A 23397-nucleotide genomic window follows, 5' to 3' on the forward strand; every position below is an offset into this window, starting at 1 on the left:
AGGGAAAGAGGTCGGCAGGGCGAGGAGCTGCTATGGTGCTGAGTTTCCTGGTAGAGCCGGCCGAGCCGAGGCGGTCGCGGCCATGAAGGTGAGGGGCCGGTGGAGCCGGACAGACCCTCCTCGCCAATCCTATCCAGCCAGGGCACCTGAAGCGCCTCCTTTCTTTCCGCCTTAGCGGTTACCTAGTCGGCATCTCGGAGAGCTGCGCTGAGGGGGGTCGCTTGCCCGGCTTCAGGCGCCTCAACCGAGCCAGGGCAGGCTCTCGGACCCTCTCGAGCTCCTCCAGTGCCACCCCCGTCAGCGACCCGAGCGGTGGGGAGAAGCCGGACGCCCCTAGCGTTCGCGCCGGGTAGGCCCCTCTCTGCTCCAGGCCCTGTGCGCCTCCCCGGGGGCCTGAGGCAGAGCCGCCAGGGCTCGCCTCAGCCTCGGTCCCTTGGCGCGCGGCGTGCCCTCTCCCGCCCCGAGTCCTTGAACTAACCCAAGTGTTGGGGACATCGTGGGACCGAGGAGAACAGGAGGGGTGCAGGAGGTGGTGAGGCCGGGGCCAGGCTAACGGGTTAAAGAACTCTCAGGGTGGGGATGCCACGCGGAAGGGGTGCTTCGTAGGCTGCACGTCGGGGCCGCGACGTAGAGAAGGCTGGATGTGCCTCCATCGCCACTAGGTAAACGCAGCAAGGAATTTGGCAGCTTGAGTTCTCCAAGGTGGGAGTGAGAGCGTGGGAGCGTTACTGATGAGAAGTTGAAGAAAAGGGGGAAGGGGAGCGGGGTTTCCGGCCTACTTCTGAGAGATGATTCTCAGCCCGATCACTGAGAGTTCTAAAGAGCTCTGTGAACAGCAGTCAGTTCAGGGTATTGATTCATTTGCCGAACTCAAACCAAGTGGGATGAGTCATAAGGTAATGATAACTTTCAGACCCAGACGATTTCGTTAATCCCAGTGCAGAGGTGTGCTGGGGGTGGGTAATCTAGCAGGTGAGCTGCTAGATTAACGCTGTCTCCATAAAGCGTCAAAGATTTACTATGGAAGATTGAAAAAGAGTGTCAGCTGGTCACAGAAATTCAGCACGTTTTGTTGAACGTTTTCTGTGCGTTAGTCAAGAGGGAGACATGGTGAAGAGAAGTAATTCAAAATACAGTCTCACCCCTTAGGAAGGAGTTTACCATTCAAAAGAAGAGTTATTTGCAAGTAACCATATTACAAGGCAGAAGGCTATAGGTATCAAAAAAAAAAAAGAAAAAAAGCGGGGACAAAACAGGAGCAAGAAAGGATACTTCTGGCTACAGAAAGCAAGGAATATTTTTGGAATAGGTAACTTTGGAACTGTGCCTTGAAGTATGAGGATATTGTAAAAGCTTATTTTTAACTTTCCAGTTTATCTTATTCCAGCTTGAAATATCTATTAAAGTATCTAGAAGAAGCTATATTTCCTGAAAACCACTCTCTGCTGTGTTAAGATCCAAAAACAAAGCAGGGATCTTTATATATAATGCCTCTAAGAATCAGTATCTTTATTAATATTAAATATGTGGCCCATTAAGGAACTAGCTATCGAAGGAAAGAATTAGAGACAGGTCCAGTGTTGAAATTTTTAAACAAGTTATTTGAAAACAGACGTGTGCTTTGAATTGAAGTGGAAGGTACTACTTTCCAAGATGAAATTTTAGAAACAAAGTTTGGTGGCAATTGAAATTATAGAAAAGATATGTATTTTCAGAAGCAAAGTATGGACCTGAATAGACATCAGCCTGTGCAAGATGACAGTTATAAATGATGCTTTTGTTTTTGTGAAACTGGGTTTACACCATTTAGGATTTGGGCTGTTAAATGTTTATTTAACTTAATGTTGATTTATATTGAAATTGTTTAATTGTGGGTATGCTCATCTGTAGATTTCTGGGCAGAGACTGATTCCTGATGTCATGGAATACTAACATGTGAGTGTTCATGTAAGGAAATACTTCTTTCTGTGGAATTAAAATTACATTAAAAGCTAAGCAAGCATACCTGGCTGGGCGCAGTGGCTCACGCCTATAATCCCAGCACTTTGGGAGGCCAAGGCGGATGGATCACTTGAGGTCAGGAGTTCGAGACCAGCTTGGCCAACATAGCAAAACCCTGTCTCGATTAAAAATTATTTTAAAAAGAAAAAAAGGAAAAAAAAAAAGTTAAGCAGTTAAAAATAAACAAAAAAAGCTAAGCAATTATATGGATAAGTACATGGTCACTCAAACCTGGAACAGCTGGTTTTAGTATATGTACGGAATGGGTATTTACTTTTTCCCTTTGGTGGTTTGGTTTGGTTTGGTTTGGTTTAGAAACTGATGTTTTGAAATAGGTCTTACCTCTCAGACTCAAGTAACTTTTTAACCTTACAGTAACATCCAATCAACTTCCCATAAGGGATTAAAAAAAAAAATCCAAATTGGTGCCCTGTGTTAATTTGATTTAATCCTCTTTCCCATTTTTCCTTATTTATATTGATCTCACCATTAATTGTGCTAATCTGGGTTCTTCCAAGCTCAAAATGAGATATCAAGGAGAAAGTAATCTACTGAATGTAATTCCTTTTCCTTTTTTTTTCTCTGAAAGGTGGGGGAGTGGTGCTAAGGATCAAGTATACTGTTAAAAGAAAACAAAAACCCAAGCATGAGGAAGGTAACATTTATATCTATAGCACACGTTATTGTAATAATCTATCAGTTTGGCCAATGTCTTGTCTAAAAGTATTACATTTTAGAGTTCATCATCTGTTTTTGCAACCTGCTTAATGTCCAAATGGTATGACAGAAATAATTTAGGATGTAGAATTCCTTCCTTTGTGGTATATGGTCAGATATTTGGTCACTAAGAAAGAGTTAGGTCCCTGCATATTGTATTTCAGTTGAAGCAGCAGTTTTGATAAGAAATCCTTTCACATTCTAAGGAGCACATCTTTCTCAAATGGCTCTAAATAGGATAAAGAGGCTGGGCGTGGTGGCTCACGCCTGTAATCCCAGCACTTTGGGAGGCCGAGGTGGTCAGATCACAAAGTCAGGAGATTGAGACCATCCTGGCAAACACAGTGAAACCCTGTCTCTACTAAAAGTACAAAAAATTAGCCGGGTGTGGTGGTGGGTGCCTGTAGTCCCAGCTACTCTGGAGGCTGAGGCAGGAGAATGGCATGAACCCGGAGGCAGAGTTTGCAGTGAGCCGAGATTGCGCCACTGCACTCCAGCCTGGGCGACAGAGCGAGACTCCGTCTCAAAAAAAAAATAAAGATTTTGCTTTTTTATCAACTGTTTTTTCTGCTTTGCTTTTAGTTATGTAGGAAAGTTGAACCTAACCAAGATTAAACTGTAAAACTGATTATTTTATATTACCGTTGCTAAGATTTAATACATCTTTTTCCTGTCGTTTAACACAGGACATTGAGTTTTAGCAAATTGAAGGTTGTCCAGAGTTTAAAACAAACCCTGGACATATAGTGGGTGAGTTCTCTGAGGAAGCTTTCATTGATGGAAGAATAGTATCCCTCCTTGGTCCTTGTAGATTCATGTAGCATCCGAGACAATTATTTTTGAATTTAAAACTTCTAGGTTCATCCTTAAAATAACTGTGTAAATAATATATTTAACTTAGAGTTATGGCAAGCAAGGTAGACTCTTATGAGAAGAGTCTATGGCATTATTATTACCTTGCTATTTACCTAGTTTAATAAAAAGTGAATGACTTAGATCATTTAGTTTTCTGTTTCTTTTTTTTTTTTGAGACGGAGTCTCAGTCTGTCGCCAGGCTGGAGTGCAGTGGCACGATCTCAGCTCGCTGCAACCTCCGCCTCTCGGGTTCAAACAGTTCTCCTGCCTCAGCTTCCCAAGTAGCTGCCATGCCTGGCTAATTTTTTTTTTTTTTTTCTATATTTAGTAGAGACGGAGTTTCACCATGTTGCCCAGGCTGGTCTCAAACTCCTGAGCTCAGGCAGTCTACCTGCCTCGGCCTCCCAAACTGCTAGGATTACAGGCTTGAGCCACCGCACCTGGCCTAGTTGTCTGTTTTCATACTCATAAACTTTCTTTTCGTTCTCTCCCCCTATACTTCTCTTGTCTCTGGCTGTCATTTAATCTTTTTTTTTTTTTTTTGAGATGGAGTCTCTCTCTGTTGCCCAGGCTGGAGTGCGGTGGCACCATCTCAGCTTACTGCAGTCTCCGCCTCAAGTGATTCTCCTGCCTCAGCCTCCTGTGTAGCTGGTACTACAGGTGTGCACCACCATGCCCAGCTAATTTTTTTGGTATTTTTAGTAGAGACCAGGTTTCACCATCTTGGTCTCGAACTCCTGACCTCAAGTGATTCTGGCCTCCTAAAAGTGCTGGGATTAGAGGTGTGAGCTACTGCGCCCAGCCTGTCATTTAATCTTCATGGAAACCACCATAGCTTTTCTGATTCTTCGTTCCAGTCTGGCTGGTTGATAATATATTTAATGGAATCATTAAAAGGGATCACATCCTGATGTAGTTTAGGGTTGAAAATTTGTGGTAAATTTGTGAATTCTTTAAATTGAGCATTTTGAAGTATTTTCTCCCCACAGGGATTCTGAAAGCATATTAGATTATATACACACAGAAGCAAAGACAGCTGAACCTTGAGGCCATTTGAAAATCCTGGCACTGTGCCAGAAAGAGAGCTGGGCTGCTGCTCTTGCAAAGAAACAGAACACCTTTTCTCTTGCTTTTGTTGACTGTAATGATGTTTCATGGGCTTATGTTGTTTGAACCTGACTGAGGAAACTGAGAGAGTCCTTATAACCTTATTGGCCAGAAACTGTCATTCCTACTCTTTTGCAGATTATTTAGGTTTGTATTCTTTCCCCTCCCATTTGCTTCCTCTCCTTTGCTCCTACAGAGGGGAGGGGGCTTCTAATTCATTTTTGGGGAGGGAACAGTATGGGAGAAACACTGTCAGTCTCTGCTACGGGAGGAAAAAGAGGGACTTGAATATTTAGGAGTTTCAGTGAAGGAACTGACGTGCTTGGCTCAGTACTTTCTGGGACCTTCTCATATTTGTCTTCCTGTAGTAAAGATGGAGTTCTGGTCTCCACTCAACTAGCTGGTAAGCTGCTCTTGATCAGCTGTATATTATCCAGACTTGTTGGCTGCAGAGCCAAGGTCCTGTTCTCCAGTTGATGCTATCAGTAAAAACAAACATTTTAATTTCCATTTGTCTTATTTCTTTTTTTTTTCTTTTTGAGACAGGGTCTTGCTCTGTCACCTAGGCTGGAGTGCAGTGGTGCAATCTCTGATTACCGCAACCTCCGCCTCCCAGGTTCAAGCAATTCTGCCTCACCCTTCTGAGTAGCTAGGATTACAGGCATCCACCACCATGCCTGGCTAATTTTTGTATTTTTAGTAGAGACGGGGTTTCACCATGTTGACCAGGCTGGTCTGGAACTCCTGACCTCAGATAATCCTCCTGCCTCGGCCTCCCAAAATGCTGGGTTCACAGGCATGAGCCACTGCACCCGGCCTCTTTTTTTTTTTTTTTTTTTCTTGAGACGGTGTCTTGCTCTGTCGCCCAGGCTGGAGTGCAGTGGCGCAATCTCGGCTCACTGCAAGCTCCGCCTCCCGGGTTCACGCCATTCTCCTGCCTCAGCCTCCAGAGTAGCTGGGACTACAGGCACCCGCCACCACGCTCAGCTAATTTTTTGTGTTTTTAGTAGAGACAGGGTTTCACCATGTTAGCCAGGATGGTCTCGATCTTCTGACCTTGTGATCTGCCCGCCTTGGCCTCCCAAAGTACTGGGATTACATGAGCCACCGCGCCTGGCCTGTCTTATTTCTTAATTAACTCCAAATTGGATGTGGAAAAAAGGTACTATTAACTGGCTCCCTAAAATCTTGGTGCACTGTCTTTGAAGAAAAGAGGAGAACTGGCATTGGATACCAGAATGACATGAGGCTATCTAGGTGTCTGAGGCAGTCCAGGCAGGTTTTAGAATTTAATTTCTTATTATGGAATGTGTTAAGTTTTTGTTGTTGTTGTTGTTTTCTTTTGAGACGGACTCTTGATCTGTCGCCCAGGCTGGAGTGCAGTGGCGTGATCTCAGCTCACTGCATCCTCCGCCTCCCAGTTCAAGTGATTCTTGTGCCTCAACCTCCCGAGTGGCTGGGACTACAGGCACCCGCCACCACGCCCAACTAATTTTTTGTATTTCAGTAGAGATGGGGTTTCACCATGTTGCCCACACTGGTCTCGAACTCCTGAGCTCAAGCAATCTGCCCACTTCAGCCTCCCAAAGTGCTAGGATTACAGGCATGAGCCACTGCGCCAGGCTAGGTGTTAAGTTTTTAAATATGATACCTGGTTTTTAACTGATATAAGCCAGGCAGACCATGGTCCTATGGTGGCTCTACTGAGAGCAGCTTTGGCTTAAGAGAGTGGGTAGGAAAGGGATTAGACTATCAAGAATAAGTCATTTATTTTTAGTAATCACTGATGGCTAGAAAATAAACTCCAAACACAGGTAAATTCTCTGAGCTTGGAGTTTTGTGCCAGGCATAGGCAGATAGTTGCCTCATTCTCTTATTCTCTATGTTGTTTTAAACTACATTCGTGGTCAAGAGAGGAAATTTAGCTGTCTTCACGATTATCGTTCTTTTTTTAAAATATAATTTCAACTTTTAGATTTGGGGGTACATGTACAGGTTTGTTATATGGGTATATTGAGTGATGCTAAAGTTTGGGGTACAGTTGGTCCCGTCAGCAGGTAGTGAACACAGTACCTGACAGTTAGTTTTTCACCCCTTGTTCCTTTCCTCCCTCCTTCCCCCTCCCTCCAGATTATTGTTCTTTCTAAACTGTTAGAAAAAGCGTTATACTTCTTAGATACCACTTGGATTCATGTGGTATAACCCATGGAGTTTTGCTGCCAACTAAGGTCCCCAAGTAGGTCATGAAAGCCCAGATCATGGCTTGCATTTTCAAAGTTCCAGGCTTTTCAGAGATCTGGCTTTGGGCTTTCTTCACGGAGGAGTAACTGTAGGGTTTTTTCCCCCAATGAACAAATAATGGATGGTGACCTTTCCATAAGGAAGGCACCACTTTGGAATTGAGGCCAGTGAATCGACTGCAAATTCAGAAGCCAAAGGGGTATGCCTAGTATACAACAACTCAATGAATTGACTGCAAATGCAGAAGCCAAAGGCGTATGTCTAGTATACAACAACTCAGTGAACTGACTGCAAATTCGGAAGCCCAAGGGCTACGCCTAGTATGCTGTCTTTCCAGGAATTGGGTTTTCTCAAAATCTAAGAAGAAATGGAGTGGTTTGTAGAAGATGCTTCAATCTTACTATCAGTATGGAAGCAATGAATGAATAAAAGAAAAAGGAATACAGGCTAATTTAACTGGAGGAAGATCTTAAAGTATAGGGAAGACAGAAATGGAACAGGAAAGAACATGAACTTAGGTCTCTAAAGCTTTTAAAAGGAGGGTGCAGAAGAGGGATCCTTGTTGGTTATGACCCTACTGGATATGGTAACTGGGTTCCAAGGAAATATAACAGAGGCAGAGTGTGAAGAGCTCAGAAAATAGATTGGCATATGTTCCCCCCATCCCTTGTCCCCCTCTCCACTGTAAGAGCTCAGATTCAATAAACCCTTGGGGAAATTGTCTTTTAAATAGTTCTCCAATTGCTTTTATAGGTTCTGTCAAGTCATAAGAGAAAATGTGGGCCAAGAGTGGTAGCTCATGCCTGTAATCCCAGTGATTCGGGAGGCTGAAGCAGAAGGATCCCTTGAGCCCTGGAGTTTGAGATCAGCTTGGGCAGCATATCGAGACCCCGTCTCTAAAAAAATAAAAATAAGTGGCCAGGTGCGGTGGCTCACGCCTGTAATCCCAACACTTTGGGAGGCTGAGGCAGGCAGATCACCTGAGGTCAGGAGTTCGAGACCAGCCTGACCAACATGGAGAAACCCCGCCTCTACTAAAAATACAAAATTAGCCGGGCATGGTGGCACATGCCTGTAATCCCAGCTACTAGGGAGGCTGAGGCAGGAGAATTGCTTGAACCTGGGAGGTAGAGGTTGCGGTGAGCCAAGATCGTGCCATCGCACTCTAGCCTGGGCAACAAGAGCGAAACTCTGTCTCAAAAAAAAAAAAGAAAAGAAATTATGTTCATTTCAGCACTGGGATGCCAGGAAACACGGGGCTTAAAGGGGAGATGGAAATTAAAGTTTTCAAATATGCTGGATGGGGCTGGTGCGGTGGCTTATGCCTGTAATCCCAGCTCTTTGGGAGGCTGAGGCAGGCGGATCACGAGGTCAGGAGTTCGAGACCAGCCTGGACAACATGGTGAAACCCCGTCTCTACTAAAAATACAAAAATTAGCTGGGTGTGGTGGTGGGTGCCTGTAATCCCGGCTACTCGGGAGGCTGAAGCAGGAGAATTGCTTGAACCCGGGAGGCAGAGGTTGCAGTGAGCCGAGATTGCACCACTGCATTCCAGGCTGGGCAACAGAGCAAGATTCCGTCTCAAAACCACCAAAAAAAAAAAAAAAAAAAAAAGCTGGATGGGAAAGAAAAATACTTTAAATATACTAGTGACAGGGGCTTCCCCTGCTTCAAATTTCTGAACTTTCCAGAAGGCTGAAGTGTTGCAAATGCTCCTCTCAGAGATGATAACTATAAGTGGATTTGCCCTTCAATATGATGCTAAGGTTATTTTCTCATAGGGAGATAATGTTCTTATTGGAAGATTTTGCCCAAATTTAAGTTCAGAGATTCTAATGAGGCTGCAACCTGAATTTTTCAGGATTGCTTCTTTACCTTCTATTCCTGTAGTATTTGGCTGACAATAGCTAATATGTGTCTGAGTTGTACTGAATATTGGGTTATAGCAATATTTTTGCCTGGGACACTTTGGAGGTTGGCTTGGGCTTTTTTGTTTGTTTGTTTTTGAGAAAGGGTCTCACTCCGTCACTCAGGCTGGAATGCGGTGGCGTAAGCATAGCTCACCATAGTCTCGACCTCCCAGGCTCAAGAGATCCTTTTGCCTCAGCCTCTGAGTAGCTGGGAGCACAGGCACATGCCACCACACCTGGCTGATTTTATTTTTTGTAGGGATAGAGTCTCCCTATGTTGCCCAGGCTGGTCTTGACCTGGCCTCAAACAGTCCTCCCACCTTGGTCACCTAAAGTGCTGGGATTACAGGTGTGAGCCACCATTCCTGGCCTGTTTTTAGTTTTTTATTTTATAATGAGGGCTAAATTAAGTGTTTTTCCTCATTTTCTTTCTGGGGAACAAAGAGGAAATTCCCTTCCTTGTATAGAAACGTGAGGAATGGGACAAAATTGTCCCCCTCCAAAATTGGTATCTACACAGAGAATCCATCTGTTTTCCCAAAATAAGTCCTTCTATTCCCTTTACCAGAGCTGTGTAGTTGAAAAAAAATTTTTCAGCCTAGAATTTTAATGCTCATACTCATTAACATGGTTTGAAAAATTGTATCCTTCCCTAATTCATTGTAAAACTATCCCTGATACAAAGGTCATAATCTCTGACAGTGCTGCTTTTAAAAGGGAGTGTCATTTGAGATTTTTGGTTTTCTTTACCAAGAAAACATATTTTGAACTTTCTAAATAGCATGTAAAATTTTATATGTTACATTGCCTGTGAAGAGATAATAGGAATTTTTTACGCAGTTACTTGTCAGTCATACCATGGTGGAAAGAGGAGCAGGAGAAAAAGAAGCTTTTGTTCGTGAGGAACTTTCACTGTAGTCCAGAGGCAACATCAGACATGAATTAGAAGGGGGATAAAAGCTAAGAGAGCTGTTGGTTTAGTGGCTACATTAGTAGGAAGCTAAACTTTGTAAAACTGCACTTCTGTTAACCCTGGAATGAAGAGAAGTTTATCCTGGGAGTACTTTCTGCAGTTGAGGTATTTTTCCCCCAAAAAATGTAACATGCAAACTGAATTTTTTAGAACAAAGTTTTTCCAGTTTTAAGAGTGCATACTCTAAAGAACTGCGGATGAATCCTTTACTTAAAAGAACATTAACTTTATTATTATTAATTTTTTTGAGGTGGAGTCTTGCTCTGTCACCCAGGCTGGAGTGCAGTGGCGCAATCTTGGCTCACTGCAAACTCCGCCTCCTGGGTTCAAGCGATTCTCCTGCCTCAGCCTCCCGACTAGCTGGGACTACGGGCACGTGCCACCATGCCCAACTAATCTTTTTTTTTTTTTTTTTTTGAGATGGAGTCCCGCTCTGTTGCCCAGGCTGGAGTACAGTAGCGCAATCTCGGCTCACTGCAAGCTCTGCCTCCCGGGTTCATGCCATTCTCCCACCTTAGCCTCCCGAGTAGCTGGGACTACAGGTGTCCGCCACCACGCCAGGCTAATTTTGTTTTTGTTTTTTTAGTAGAGATGGCGTTTCACCGTGTCAGCCAGGATGGTCTTGATCTCCTGACCTCATGATCTGCCCGCCTTGGCCTCCCAAACTGCTAGGATTACAGGCGTGAGCCACCACGCCTGGCCTAATTTTTGTGTTTTTAGTAGAGATGGGGTTTTGCCATGTTGGTCAGTCCAGTCTCGAACTCCTGACTTCATGTGATCCACCCGCCTTGGCCTCCCAAAGTGCTGAGATTACAGATGTGAGCCATTGTGCCTGGCTGAACACTAACTTTAAATTAACTCTTAGTAAATCTAGATTTTCCTGCCTTTTTTTTTTTTTTTTTTTTTTTCTGAGACGGAGTCTTGCTGTGTCACCCAGGCTGGAGTGCAGTGGCGTGATCTTGGCTCACTGCAACCTCTGCCTCCTGGGTTCAAGTAATTCTCCTGCCTCAGCCTCCCGAGTAGCTGGGATTACAGGTGCCTGGGCACCGCGCCAGCTATTTTTGTATTTTTAGTAGAGACAGGGTTTCACCATGTTGGCCAGGCTGGTCTTGAACTCTTGACCTCATGATCTGCTCCCCCACCTCTGCCTCCCAAAGTGCTGGGATTACAGGCATGAGCCATCATGCTGAGCCTTTTTTTTTTTTTTTTTTTTTCTCTTTTTTCGAGGCAGAGTCTCACTCTGTCACCCAAGCTGGAGTGCAATGGTGCGATCTAGGCTCAATGCAAGCTCCGCCTCCCAGGTTCAAGCGATTCTCCTGCCTCAGCCTTCCAAGTAGCTGGGATTACAGGCATCTGCCAATACGCCCAGCTAATTTTTTGTATTTTTAGTAGAGACGGCGTTTCGCCATGTTGTCCAGGCTGTTCTTGAACTCCTGACCTCAGGAGATCCACCTTCCTTGGCCTCCCAAAGTGCTGGGATTACAGGCATAAGCCACTGAGCCTGGCCAGATTTTCATGCTTTTAAGCACACCATGGCTGTAGAGTTTGAGGTATATAATCACTTAAAGGTATGGACTATTATAATTTTACCTGTCTTTTTTTTTTTTTTTTTTTTTGAGACGGAGTTTTGCTCTTTTGCCCAAGCTGGAGTGCGGTGGCACAATCTCGGTTCACTGCAACCTCCGCCTCCTGGGTTCAAGCGATTCTCCTGCCTCAGCCACCTGAGTAGCTGGGATTACAGAAGCCTGCCACCATGCCCAGCTTTTGTTTTTTTTGAGATGGAGTCTCGCTCTGTTGCCCAGGCTGGAGTGCAGTGGTGCCATCTGGGCTCACTGCACGCTCCGCCTCCCGGGTTCACGCCATTCTCCTGCCTCAGGCTCCAGAGTAGCTGGGACTACAGGCACCCGCCAGCACGCCCAGCTAATTTTTTGTATTTTTAGTAGAGACAGGTTTCACCGTGTTGGCCAGGCTGGTCTTGAACTCCTGATCTCGTGATCCACCCGCCTCAGCCTCCCAAAGTGCTGGGATTACAGCTGTGAGCCACCGCGCCCGGCTTTACCTGACTTTTAAAGGCATCACTATTTCTTGAGAATTATAGGGTGTGAAGACTTATAATATTGAAATCCTTGGCTTTGATACTTCAGACTGTTTGAACCTCGTGTTGTGGTTTCTTCTTTACCTTCTCCTTTCTTTATAATACAGCCTTACTTTTGGGTAATAGCAGAAACAGCCATTATCCTTCTGTTGCATTCCAAATTGCCTTTTGCCTTTTAAGGTTGAGGGCTTTTTATTTGCTTTTTGTTTTAAGAGCTTGCTGGACAAACAGTAAATGTTTGACAGAATCAGATAATAAAATAAATGGAACTGTATTATTATGTGCTGCGATTTTAACTAATACCTCAGCTATCTCGACTTCCATTACCTATCACATTATCTAGATTCTAGAATATGCTTAAGAATTAGGACAAGGGCAAAAGCCTATTCGTTCTAAACACTATAGCTTTTATTTTAAGCATGGGAAAATGCCTTTGGCCCTCGCTGAAAATTTATTCTTTTATGTATACTTGTGACAAGCATGGTTATCAGGTTTCTGAGGCTGCAGTAAAAAAGGAGACAGGTTACTCTGGGCAGGTATAGTGATAGCCCTGGTGGCTCAAAGAGAGGGAAGAGACAAGAAAAAAACTGTAGAAAGCAATACATTAGTTCTGGGCCATTTAGTGGAGTAGCAAATAGCCCTTTATGCCTTGGAAGGTCATGATGGTTATCAAGTCATTAAAAATTATGTTTAGTATCTTCAGTTTGAAAAGGTAGAATAAAAAAATACTTTCCTGTTGTTGTTGTTGTTGTTTTTTTTTTTTTTTTTGAGACGGACTCTCACTCTGTCGCCCAGCCTGGAGTGCAGTGGCGTGATCTCGGATCACGACAATCTCCGCCTCCCGAATTCAAGCGATTCTCGTGCCTTTGGCCCTCGCTGAAAGCTAGGAGGCTGGGCACGGTGGCTCATGCCTGTAATCCCAGCACTTTGGGAGGCCGAGGTGGGTGGATCACCTGAGGTCAGGAGTTCGAGACCAGCCATGGTCAACATGGTGAAACCCTGTGTCTACCAAAACTACAAAAAATTAGCTGGACATGGTGGCGGGTGCCTGTAATCCCAGCTGCTGGGGAGGCTGAGGCAGGAGAATTGCTTGAGCCCAGGAAGCGGAGGTTGCAGTGAGCCGAGATCACGCCATTGCATTCCAGCCTGGGCAACAAGAGCGAAGTTCCGTCTCAAGAAAAAAAAGAATTTGGAAAGTAGAGAAAATTTCAGAGAAAATAAATTACACATAATACATTAAAATCTATTCTGGTTTGTCTACAACTTTAGGTAAAAAAAAAATCTAGAGAGAGTTTCAGTTGGTGTTTTGATGTTTTCCAAGTCATTTAAAAAAATTATTTACATATGCTATAGTATATTATACCCAGTTACAAATGCAAAAACAGAGGTTTAAGGAAATGAAGTAATTTAAATTTATGGGCCTGGCATAGTGGCTCACACCTGTAATCTGAGCACTTCGGGAGGCCAAGGTGGGCAGATCACTTGAGGCCACGCGTTTGAGATCAGCCTGGACAACATGGTGAAACCCAATCTCTACTAAAAATAAATTAGCCGAGTGTGTGGCATGTGCTTGTAATCCTAGTTACTCGGGAGGCTGAGGCAGGAGAATCGCTTGAACCCAGGAGGTGGAGGTTGCAGTGAGCCGAGATTGCGCCACTGTACTCTAGCCTGGGTGACAGTGAGACCCTGTTTTTAAATAAATAAATTGATGTTATTTCTGTTAAATAATAGCTGAGAAAATCTGCCTTAAGACTGTAGAACTGTGATGTCTAGTGCAATGGCCACCAGCCTAATGTTGCCAGGTAAAATACAGGGTGCCTGAAAATTTGAATTTCAGATGAAAAACAAAGAATTTTTAGTATATGCATATCCCAAATATAGCACAGAACAGACTTTTGTCCGGTCCTTTTTTTTTTTTTTTTTTTTTTTTAACATGCCTGTGTACATGTATCTGTTTTGGGTGGGTATGGAGGTTTTTTGTTTTGTAAAATTAGGATCATATTCTCTTTTCCTTAGCTTAACAAGAGATCATGGGTATTGGCAATGCCAGATATTCTTTGGAAATAGCAGAAAATTCTTTCCAAATGGCTGGAAATTTCAGTGCCCAGAGGAATATAGTAATCTCAAAGTTATTGAGGGCAAACTTACCTCTCCAGAATAGCATTCCCGGAGGATCCCAGAGAGCCCAGATTCCACTTAGCTTTCAACTGTGGGATTTGTGTTCCTTTTTAGGCGGGTGCCACGTCTATGTGGGCTTCGTGCTGTGGGCTGCTGAATGAAGTCATGGGAACTGGAGCTGTCAGGGGCCAGCAGTCAGGATTTGCAGGAGCCACCGGTCCATTCAGATTTACACCAAACCCTGAGTTTTCCACCTACCCACCAGCAGCTACGGAAGGGCCCAACATAGTTTGTAAAGCCTGTGGACTTTCGTTTTCAGTCTTTAGAAAGAAGGTGAGTTGGATGAAATGTTACATAACAAGACACATGGGTCAGAATTCTTGATTGTAGGTTATTTTGAATAGCTAGTGAATTTTCATGTCTGTTTATAAAAATATCAAAAGCTTAGTTCCATTAGCCATTTTCCATCTAGAAAAATACTTAATTGGAGGGATTATATTGCTGCTCAAGTTGTACAGACATTGTTTCTTATGTTCAGACATCCTTTCTCCTGAACTTTGACCTGTTTGTATCATTTTATTTTCCATGATGATGTTTATTTCCTAAAGCAAGAAATGTATTAGTCTGTAGTTTTGTTCACAAATAATTTACTGTAACTATGATTCAGATTCAAGTTTCAAAAAAGTATCCCGTACCTTAACTTTCAAATGAATAAATGAATGCAATAAATTAACTACTCTTTAGAGATTCAACATAAAATACTTAGCTAACAGTTATTTTCACTAAGATAGAAAGTCATTCAGAGACCCATCATATTGGTAGGCCTCCTTGCTCTCTTTGATCATTAATTTAGTCTTTTGAAATACTTAAGGAAAAAAAATGTTAGCTTGTGGGAACAATGCAGCGAGCAGAAACGACCACATCTTAGTGCCCTCTTTAAGCTTCTCTAGTGGCAAGGCTTTGATTGTGATTAGGCTGTGTAGTTTACAGATTACTGTATTAGTGGGTCCTGTATTTTCTTGGATTGACCTTGAGAGATCAGTTGCCTTTCTTTTTCCCTCTCAGTCTGTTATGCTTTTTGTCTTCTGCTCTTTAAATGGGGGAAATTGTTCATGTAGGAAAAGACCAGGAAGTGTGATTCTGCTTTCTGCTCTATGTGGTTCAAGCTCTGTTTTGTTAATTACATGTTTATACCAAGGGGTGGAAAGGTTTTAATTCATTAACACAAGAGTGCGTTTTTCTTAAAGTCCTATATTAGAACTTCTGCGAATCCAGACTGCCTTGGCAATGAATATTTTGATTTTCATGGCTTTTGAAACATGAAAATACCTCTGGAAATAGTCTGGTGCCTCTGGGGACTTCGCTAAGAACTAAAATTAAATTTTAATAGAAGGCAGAAAGAAAACTCATGTTTTCATAATGGTTTATATCTTGCTGTCATCAAATGCTTTTCTTTCTTCAGCATGTTTGCTGTGACTGCAAGAAGGATTTTTGCTCCGTTTGTTCAGTCTTACAAGAAAATCTCCGTAGATGTTCTACTTGTCACTTATTACAAGAGACAGCATTTCAGCGCCCTCAGTTAATGCGACTGAAGGTGAAGGACCTGCGGCAGTATCTCATTCTGAGAAATATACCCACAGATACTTGTCGTGAGAAAGAAGACTTGGTGGATCTAGTACTGTGCCATCATGGACTAGGCTCTGAGGATGACATGGACACAAGCAGTCTGAATTCTTCAAGGTCCCAGACTTCTAGCTTTTTTACACGTTCGTTTTTTTCAAACTATACAGCCCCCTCTGCTACTATGTCTTCGTTTCAGGGAGAGCTTATGGATGGAGACCAGACATCCAGATCTGGAGTGCCGGCACAGGTACGAGGGGTAACTAATTACACCCAGGGCCCAGCATGCTTACTCTTGGCCGTATATGGCGGGGCCTTTAGTGCTTGACGACTTCTGATAAACTTCAAGTCATGTGCTGGAGTGGAGCTTCCACACCCAGCTGAACTCTGCACTTAAAGGCTGTCCTGATGTATAGTGTCTGCTGAGGTACTAGGTGGCTCCAAAGTCTGCTGTCTGAAGGGTCCCAAAATAGCTCATCAGTCTCTTGGCCTTAGTTAATTTCTCTGTCTTATACAGTTAGACACTAACTGTTGAAGAAATGGCTGTGAAAAAGTAGCACATACACATTTGTAGTGTTATGTGTTAGTACAAGTGTTTCAGTGACCACAGAAAACAATCAGTAGTGTAAGTTAGCCTAATGCCCATTTGTCTTGCTACAGTGAAATTGTTCTAATTTAATGAAAGCGCCATCTGAATTAGTGAAAAACTGTAGTTATTTACTAATTGTAATTAATAATATTGTCCCAATGAGGTCCTTGGGCATCCTGATTGAATAACGTGTAAGGGCTTGTAATTAATATTTACTTGTACGTGAGTGATTCTGAACTGCTGAAAGAAATGTTTTGAACAAATTTTTTCACACTTAATTTTCTTCTCTGAAGAAGGGGATTATTAAAAGTAGAGGAAAGCTGCATGCGGTGGTGTGAGCCTTCAGTCTGATACTTGGGAGGCTGAGGCAGGAGGATTGCTTTAGTTCAGGAGTACAAGGCTGCAGGTGTACCATGATTGCAACTGTGAATAGCCACTATGTACCCCCAGCCTGGGCAACATAGCAAGACTTTTTTTTTTTTTTTTTTTTTGGAGGCAGAGTCTCACTCTGTTGCCCAGGCTGGAGTGAAGTGGCGAGATCTTAGTTCACTGCAACCTCCGCCCCGCTGGGTTCAAGCAATTCTCCTGCCTCAGCCTTCCGAGTAGCTAGGATTACACCCAGTTAATTTTTGTATTTTTAGTAGAGATGGGGTTTCACCATGTTGGTCAGGCTGGTCTCGAATACCTGACCTCAGGTTATCTGCTTGCCTTGGCCTAAGTGCTAAGATTACAGGCATGAGCCAACCGCACCTGGCCGAGTGTCTTTTAATTAGTAAATGAATAAGTGCAGAGGGAAATTTTATCTAATTGCCTTCTAGATATAGTCCTGTGTCCTCTAATAATGTTTTGGTCAGTGATAGACCACATACACGGCAGTGGTTCTGTAAGATTATAATACCATATTTTTGTTGTACCTTTTTTATGTTTAGATACGTTTAGATACACAAATACTTATTACTGTGTTATAGCTGCCTACAGTATTCAGTACACTAACGTGATGTACGGCTTTGTAGCCAGCCATGCCCTATAGCCTAGGTGTGTAGCAGGCTGTGCCATCTAGGTTTGTGGAAGTACACTGTGATGTTCGCACAATGACGAAATCGCCTAAGGACACATTACTCAGAGTGTCTCCTAGTCGTCAAGCAACACATACTGTAGTCGTAAATTAGATAAGTCCAAGCCAGGAGTTTTATTATTCTCCCAAATGAGAATTGGCATATTTATGCTGCAAACATAAGGCACACCTGACTTACATACCCCTTTTGGGTATACACCACCATTTGGGTGGTGTGGATTGTTGGATGCTACAGTATGGTGCCTGGGAATCAGTAGGGTGGAATATTTGAAATTGGGAACTGACCTATTGTCAAATATAGTAAAAAGAAAATATGTGAAAGAAGGTACATAACCCAAACTGAAGAGATTTGTTTTTTCTAAAGTGTTCTGATTGAGAAATTTTAAAAACTAGAATTAGCCTCAGCCATCAGTGAAGTCTAGAAAGCCTTCGTTGGAATTAGATTGTCTAAGTAGCTGTGGTAGGACTGAGATCTTTCAAATCAGATGCCCCTGATGCTTGGGCTGACCCATCAGAGCTTTAGCTTTTTTCTGTCTGCATCTTACAGGCTCCAGTTAAACTAGCCATTTGCAGGTACTTTGATAATGACACAGTGCCGTCCCATATCCTTAATGGCTTTGGCATTCCATTATGGGACCTTCCTGAGAGAGTTAATACTCTGGTTAGATTTTATAACTTTACACACACACAGCAATTTGTGTTTGGAGCTAACTTTATGGAATGTAGGTTCTTCATGCAATTTGGTAGGGCCCAACTTTTTGGAAGGGTCAGCAGCATTCTGAATCCAAAGATGTGCATTATGCTGGCCTTCTGGTCATCATGGGGAGCATCGGTGACAAGGTTTTCTCTAGTGATAAATACGGATTGATTCCTGACCTAATCAGATACATTGTATAAGTGTAGGTACAAAGTGAAATCACTTCAGCAAACACAGAAGATGATGACGATGACGATGATGAAGATGATGATGATGAAGAAGAAAACGCGGAGGATCAGGTGAGGCCACCTATAAAATTTGGTTTCCCTGACATGTCAACCTGACAGGAAGGGACAGTGCCCTGCAGACTTTCTCTAGATTAGTATAGGATGTTTCTTCTGGTTTGAATGTAGGACAGTATACTGAAACACTTCTAGGACTGCTGAGATGGCTGGGAGAATATTCAGGGCCAGTGATGAGTTTAGAGTGAGGAGGGTCTGGACTTGTGGGACCAGGGCTAATGGATGCTCTGTGGTTTCAGAACCCCGGGCTCTCCAAGGAGAGAGTGAGAGCTTCGCTGTCTGACTTGTCAAGCCTTGATGATGTGGAAGGGATGAGCGTGCGCCAGCTGAAGGAAATTCTGGCTCGGAATTTTGTCAACTATTCTGGCTGTTGTGAAAAATGGGAACTGGTAGAGAAAGTAAACCGGTTATACAAAGAGAATGAAGAAAACCAAAAGTCCTGTAGGTTTATCTTTTCATTTTTTCCCTATAGTATTTTTCCTTAGGCTTTTAAAAACTGGGTTGTTTCTGTTACAATTAAGTCAAATTTATTTTTGAGAAAGCTGTGTACCATTTTACTGAGTATCAGTTAGTTACATGAACCTGTTTATAGATCTGGAAAGTAGTAACTTCATTATGTGATGTTCATTATGGCTGCGAGACCACCACTGCCAAGTGAGTTAGAAAATTATTCAGTTTGGTTTTTCTTACTATAATTATTTGTTACAACCCTAATTAAATGCCTCATCTCTGTAAAAATGCTTATTTTCTCACTAATGCCTTTGGCCGGCCAGTACCTTGGTTCTCTCAACTTTTAAATCTAACAGTAGGGGGAAAATTCCCTATAGCCCAGATGTTACATAGTTCTTAGCATCAACTATTTGTAGATTTCTGTGTAAGTCACAAAAAGCTGAGGTTAAGAACTTCTGAACTAGGCTGGGCGTGGTGGCTCACACCTGTAATTCTAGGACTTTGGGAGACTGAGGCGGGAAGATCACTTGAGCCCAGGAGTTTGAGACCAGCCTGGGCAACATAGAGAGATCCCATCTCTACAAAAAAAAAAAATCAAACCAAAAAAACCTGGTGTGGTGGCACCAACCTGGGGTCCCAGCTACTTGGGAGGCTGAGTGGGGAGGATTGCTTGAGCCTGTAGGAAGCCATGGTCATACCACTGCACTCCAGCCTAGGTGACTGAGCAAGACTGTCTCAAAAAAAAACCAAACAGAACAAAAACTTCTGAACTATACATTGATGAAATTTGGCACAGAAATTCTTCCTCAGTTGGTAACACGATCAAGCCACGGAACATTTATGGACAAGAAAAAATAATTCAGTTGTATTTATTTTTTTCTTTTTAATTGTAAAAAAAATATGTACTTAATATTTTTAAATTGAGACAGGGTCTCTCTATGTTGCCCAGACTAGTGCTGAACTAGGCATGGGCCACCATGCCTGGCCCTCAGTGGTGTTCAGACTAACAAATCTTATGTTCCTATCTAGCTTAAAGAGCCCTCCCATCATTAACTTTTATCATCTTGAGTTTTCTCCTTTAAAAGCTGGTTATAATACAGCATTTGTTGATAACAGGTTTATGCCCAGAATATGCACAAAATATTTTGGCAATCCTACTTCAAAAATGATGTCACAATGGTAGATGCAGGAATCTTCGTCCTCAGAGCTTTCAGAGGTCGTAGGTTGCTGGCTGGGAAATGGTTTTCTGGCAGTGAGGGGAGAAGTCAGTTGACTTCATAAATGTAAATAGCAACTATGTATAGTGCACAACGATAATGCCACTCCCACCCTTAAGTACTTTGTGGTGTAGGATATAACATGGTTGTTATTATGACAGCATGGTTTCCAGTGTCTTTCTCCATTAACTCACTGCATAATCTAACCCTAGTTCAATCTCTGGCTTGGGTGGAACACACATTTTGTTTTGAGCACAGCTGGCATCTTTCCTAGCTTGACTGGCTCCAAGTCACTACCAAGATTGTTCCCATATCCCTGACAAGACACTGGCTCCTCTGCTTTCCTAAGTTCTAAAGAGTGGGAAGGAACCCTCCACACAGAAGGGGAGACCAAGGCCCACTCTGATTTCATCTTGAGTTGCCTAGTGCCTTCTCCATTGGCATATCTGCCGTCTCATCCCATAGATCCTTTCTCCCCAGGTCCACACCAGTAGTCGTGGGCCATGAACTAAGACCCCAGATCACAAGACTCTCTTCCCATGAATGGCAGTAAAACATTTCTCTTAAATCTAGAGACTACTGACCTTTCAAGCTTGAATTCCTGTTCTGTTCCAACTATTCATGATTCCCTTTGATCTCCTCTGACCTGTAGAAAGGGAAGCACCCAAATCCATAGCCCTATGGCCAAATCTCAGGCTGGGGTTAACTTTTTTAACTTATTCATCGTCTTTCTTATTCACAGACTGGATTTTCTCAGATGTAAAGGTGGGCCAAGAGCCAGGACGGCCCATCTCTTTCAAGTTAGACTTCAGCAGGGCCAGGAACACAGATGGCTTGAGTTGATTCTAAGGCTAGGGAAGGAAGGATGCACAATTATTCCTAACTTTCCTAAGAGGGGAGCTAAGGCTTCTTTTCCTACTGAGATGAGGCTCCAGAGACTGTGATGTTCCCAGGGATACAAAGCTGGGGCAACTGAGTTAAATTCCAATAGCATCCTGACTCCAAAGCCCATCTGCAGAAGACCAGCTGAGGGTTTCTTTTTCTAGTTACAGAAGTAATATATCCCTATCACAGATGTCTTGAATTAGACAAAGATATAAAATAGAAATACATAGCTAACATTTGTTGGGTACTTCAAGCATTTTATTCTTTACAAAACCCTGAGGTATAGCTTTTATCATTGCCATTTCTAGTGGAGAGAACCAAAGTGCAGAGAAGTTGGGATTATTTCTTGTACAACACTGGGGTGGCATTGGGTCTGCAGTGGTCATTCAGCAGGTGGCTGCTCAGCTTCGGACCGGGAGGGTGGCTGGCTGGCCATGCCCGAAGCCAAGGCCTTAGCTCTCTGTTGCCTTTCAGATGGCGAGCGGCTGCAGCTGCAGGATGAGGAAGACGACAGCCTGTGTCGCATTTGCATGGATGCCGTCATTGACTGTGTCCTACTGGAGTGTGGGCACATGGTTACCTGCACCAAGTGCGGCAAGCGCATGAGTGAGTGTCCCATCTGCCGGCAGTATGTGGTGCGAGCCGTGCACGTGTTCAAGTCTTGAAACAGGCTCCCCTCACCAGGACAGTCACCCCCAAACTTGACCCCAAACATTTCAATGCACAGAAGGGACTGGAAAGTTACTGTTCAAAGGCTGAAGCTATTTTTAAACATTATTTTCACTACTAAGTGGGGACAGAAAGATCCATCCTGAGTTGTGGAAACATTGGTCCATGCCGTGAGCCTGTCTGCCTGTGGACACGTGAGCTTCCCGGGCTCAGCTGGGCTTTATCACACATCCCATGAACACTCATTGAAGTCAGCCTGTTTGCGCCATGTGGGCATCAGCCACTGCTGTCTTGGGAGGACACTTATCCTGTTCTCTTATTTCCCCTTCATCCTATTTTTAACTTAAACTGCTCAGATGTTTGAAACTTCTGTCCTCTTTGGATGAGATCAGTGTCCACAAGTGGCCGACATGGAACATGCTGAGCAGTGGCTCCTCTGAATGTTCACTTTATTAGTCATGTATATTTTAAATGCTAACATTTGATGAATGTAAGTTTCCACATTGTTGCTGTTTCTGCATTTAAACATAATTGGGAACAACTGACATTCTCTAGTCGACTGCCAGGGCCTTAGACTCCACATGTCCATTTTTGTTCAGGTATAGCTTTTTATAGCAAGGGCTGCATCTAGCTTCTTTTATTAGAAGTGTGTGTGCTAAATTCCTTATTAATGTGTAATCAGTTTACACTGTTTTGTATAGTGAAGGTGTATTTTCAGTGCTACCCGCTAGCTGATTTTAACTTTAGGAATAAAATTACTTTTAAAAGCTTTTGTTTACATTGTCTTGGTCAGTTCCTAAATCAGGTGACCTGGCCTAGCACCCCTCTTCAGAAGAGATGGTGGGAGCACCTTCAAAGATGTCACATGGGGGCCGGGTGCAGTGGCTCACGCCTGTAATCCTAGCACCTTGTGAGGTTGAGGCTGGAGGAATGCTTGAGCTCACGAGTTCGAGACTAGCTTGGACAACATGGCGAAACCCTGTCTTTGGAAAAAATTAGCCAGGCGTGGTAGTCCCAGCTACTCAGGAGGCTGAGGTAGGAGGATGGCTTGAGCCTTGGGTGTGGAGGTTACAGTGAGCCAAGATCACGCCACTGAAATCCAACTTGGGTAACAGAGCCAGACGTTGTCTCAAAAAAAAAGAAAAAAACAATGCCACATGAGCAACAGTGCTTACATTTCCTGCTTGCTTATCAGTAAGGTTAACTGCTGATGTGCTGTTTCTTGTGTCCAGGTATTGCGCTAGGTGCTGTAGTTGCCTCTGCAGTCCTCAAAGCAACCTTCTGAAATAAACATTGCTTTGCTTCTCTAACCTCTGAGAAGTTAGACTTGTCTAAAACCTCATGGTTAAAAAGTGGCTATGCAGAATTTGAACCTAGCTCTGATGCCAGAGTTACTCTTAACCCTTCCAGTACCACATAAGAAATGAGAAATTTGGGCCAGGTGTGGTGGCTCATGCCTGTAATCCTAGCACTCTGAGAGGCTGAGGCGGGTGGATCATGAGGTCAAGAGTTCAAGACCAGCCTGGCCAACATGGTGAAACCGTCTCTACTAAAAATACGAAAATTAGTTGGGCATGGTGGCGGGTGCCTGTAATCCCAACTACTCGGGAGGCTGAGGCAGGAGAATCGCTTGAAACCGGAAGGCAGAGGTTGCAGTGAGCCAAGATCGTGCCATTGCACTCCAGGCTGGGCGACAAGAACGAAACTCCATCTCAAAAAAAAAAAAAAAAAAAAAAAAGAACTTGAGATATTATGCAAAAATGTTGTGAAATCTCTTTTAGGTCCAACCTGACTTGACTCAGGATGGTTGAGTTGAGACCAACTGTGATTTCAGTGCAGCTGGGAGTGGCCACTTCTCAGAGTCTGTTATCTCCTG

General features: G+C 43.4%; 1 protein-coding gene across 1 annotated transcript; it reads left to right on the plus strand.

Annotated features, from left to right (window-relative positions):
- RNF34 (ring finger protein 34) lies at positions 1-22290 on the plus strand (the record flags this gene model as incomplete). Its single annotated transcript, NM_001133390.1, is given in 7 exon segments — positions 1-88; positions 2591-2656; positions 14132-14350; positions 15480-15887; positions 18205-18297; positions 18540-18741; positions 21327-22290. Coding segments are annotated over 6 exon segments (1122 nt in total). The 3' UTR covers positions 21518-22290.
- Positions 22291-23397: the final 1107 nt, after the last annotated feature.

This window comes from Pongo abelii, chromosome 10, assembly GCF_028885655.2.
Source record: "Pongo abelii isolate AG06213 chromosome 10, NHGRI_mPonAbe1-v2.0_pri, whole genome shotgun sequence".
In the NCBI taxonomy this organism is placed as follows: Eukaryota; Metazoa; Chordata; class Mammalia; order Primates; family Hominidae; genus Pongo; species Pongo abelii.